Genomic DNA, 2,777 nt, shown 5'->3' on the forward strand with positions numbered 1-2,777 from the left:
TGAAGCAGATATTCACATGTGTCGTATTTAACCTTATGTGTCGATGGAGTGTGGAGCTACAGTAGATTTACACTTAGTAATAGACGCAGAATAATCTTGTTTTCCATTTGCATTAAGATAATTTGGTCCCACTTTATATTAGGTGGCCTTAACTACTATGTACTTACATAAAATAATAAGTACAATGTACTTACTGTGTTCATATTGTATTTTAAAACACTTTTGCTGCTATCGAGGTGGGATAGGGGTAAGGTTAGGGAGAGGGTTGGAGGTATGGGTAAGTTTAATGGTGGGTTAAGGTGTAAAGTATGGGTCAACAGTGTAATTATAAATGTACTTACAGAAATGAAATATTGATGTAATTACATGTTGTTGTTTTTCAAATATAAGTACAATGTAAAAACATGTATGTACACAATTAGTACATTGTACTAAATTATTAATTAAAATGTAAGTACATAGTAGTTAAGGCCACTTAATATAAAGTGGGTCCGATAATTTTTATTACCACACTGGCATATAATTTTACTTAAGTAAAATGCACTTAATTTAGATCCCCCCAGGAAACAAGACTAAGTGTCTTATATAATTTTCTTATATAGAAAATCAATCTTTATTTTATAATTTTTTTTATATTTGTACTTGGGGAAAAAAAAGAAGAAGAAAAAAACCACTTAGTAAGAAGAGCATTTTTCCAGCATCCATCAATGAAGTGTTTAAAAACTGGGAGGAGACTGAAAGAAACTCTGGGTTTATCGAACTTGGGAAAACTTTATTTCTAATGTTTGTCAAACCTCTCAAGTCCTAGTCGTGATATTTCTAAAAATAAAGGAGGTACTCACTTTGACTAGTTAAGCTTCTCTTAAACTGTTCCTAAACTGTACTTATTATAGTATCTTCGACTAGCAGTTGTGGGGTTGGTGGTGAAGTGGTTATGAAAAATCTTTTTCTCTTACTTGCTTGTAGATCAACCTTCTGCATTGAGGACACATTTATGTCTGTCTGCAGCTAAAAATCAGTAGATCAACATAAACTTAATGCTTAATTTTCACCCGATTACCTCACATACCTTAAAGAATAGCAACAAGTGACAGTAATCAGTTACAAAGTGTATTTTTCATTTTTTATTTTAAAAACTTCAAAGTAAATATACCAAGCTAAAAGCATATAAAAAAAAAAACGAAGAAGAAGAAGAAAAGAAACCTCAGCAAATGTGAGCAGCATGTTACTTAACACAGTGCACTGAATTGCAGGATGTGGTTTCTTACTTTCAGTGATGCCAAGACGTCTGAGAAACAAATGCAAACAAAAGCAAAACTTTGTGGTGCAGCTGGATGAGAATGTGCTACAAATATTGTTGTTTTCCCTTTTGGTACCATGTTAAACATGAGGTTTGTGAACATTCAGTGATGCTTTGCGAGACCTCTGTTCAAAGCTTCTGTATTTACAGCTGTTCAGAAGACGCACTGCGTTCCTCCTCCATTAATGCAGATCCTTCAGGAGGGGGAGCAGACCTTTGACCAGGATCCTCCATTTCCACTTGTTCAGCTTCAGGTTCTTTGGTTCCAGCAGTTTGATGGCAACACCTTATACATCCAAATATATATAGTGCCACAGAGATCACAAGCAGGAAGCCCAGTCCCACAAACTGAAGTGAAAAAGTGTTTTATATCATTTAAAGCATATGACAAAATCTTTGGTACTTTTAATTTGATGAATCTCATCTTCATCCACATCAAACATGATGAAAATTGTCCCATTGAGTCACTCACCTGAGAAGTATTTCGAAAGCCAAAAAAATCCATTTGCTTTTCAGTGATGTTGTTAGAATCGATCAAAGGCTGACACCATGTTGTTGAAGCAGATATATCCGTCTTAACCGTCAGTCCTACCCAGGAGGTTTTGGCACAGGCGTAGTACTGTCCATCAAAGAACAGCAGCATGACCCAAACACCAGCTGGAATGATGCAGGTTAAAGTGGAGAGCAGAGACTGTGTTTTGCATTGTGGGCTATGAATATAAAACATGAGTGCGCTGGAGAACAGAGCAGGAACTAAAAAATATGCGATGGAAAACACCAAGTTCATCACAGGTTTACAAGGACATGCAAAGTCCATCTCCACGAGCTTCTCAAGTCCCACCATTAAAAAGCCAAAAATTGCATTTGAATAAAAAGGACTTTTCTTCAGCTGATTTTTCAAGCGTGCTGCCCATTCCTTTCTCATTGTCGGTGTTAAGGTCGAGAGGTGTGCAGACTAAAATGAAAGTGATTGCTGACTGAGTTTTGTGTCAGCATTCACATCTTTTACAACTTCATCTCTGAGACTCTTCTTGACAAGCTTCCTGTTATGGAGAGACTTTCTGAAAGTGTTTAAAGGCTGTGCACTATTCAATTTAATGGCAATATATAAATGAGAGGCATAATATTACAATTTGAGTGACTAGAGACTGTCATGGAAATTGTAACATGCTAAATGTTACACATAAGGCGCTGTTAAAATCAATATCAAATACTTCTATTGATTGTTGATTAAAATACATTTAAACATAAGATTTAAGTTTTTCAACTGATTTTGAATTATGAATAGTTGGAGAGATTATGAAAATGAAAATTATGTTGTCATTTACTCACCGTAATGTCATCCTAAACCTGCATGACTTTCTCTTCTAGTGAACACAAAAGAAGATATTTTGAGGAAAAACTGGTATGTTTTTTCACTGGACAATATATTTTATGTGTGTGTTCTGCAGAAGAAAGAAAGAAATGTAGCTTTGTA

The 2,777-nt window shown here is 35.1% G+C and overlaps 1 protein-coding gene across 1 annotated transcript; it reads right to left on the minus strand.

Moving 5' to 3' along the window:
* Positions 1 to 1,097: 1,097 nt before the first annotated feature.
* LOC113068218 (calcium homeostasis modulator protein 6-like) lies at positions 1,098 to 2,539 on the minus strand. Its single transcript, XM_026240880.1, has 2 exons — positions 1,773 to 2,539; positions 1,098 to 1,648 (listed from the first exon to the last, which is right to left on the minus strand). The coding sequence occupies exons 1-2, from the start codon at positions 2,223 to 2,225 to the stop codon at positions 1,445 to 1,447; spliced, it is 657 nt and encodes a 218-aa protein (XP_026096665.1). The 5' UTR covers positions 2,226 to 2,539; the 3' UTR covers positions 1,098 to 1,444.
* Between the last annotated feature and the right edge of the window lie 238 nt (positions 2,540 to 2,777).

The sequence above is a fragment of the Carassius auratus genome, linkage group LG44F (assembly GCF_003368295.1).
Source record: "Carassius auratus strain Wakin linkage group LG44F, ASM336829v1, whole genome shotgun sequence".
Taxonomy (NCBI): domain Eukaryota; kingdom Metazoa; phylum Chordata; class Actinopteri; order Cypriniformes; family Cyprinidae; genus Carassius; species Carassius auratus.

Excerpts from the sequence above, each read along its gene's own strand:
- LOC113068218 (XM_026240880.1), bottom strand. The coding sequence starts at position 2,225 with ATGAGAAAGGAATGGGCAGCACGCTTGAAAAATCAGCTGAAGAAAAGT. Across the intron at positions 1,649-1,772 it reads GCTTTCGAAATACTTCTCAG|TTTGTGGGACTGGGCTTCCT; the intron begins GTGAGTGACTCA and ends TTTTCACTTCAG.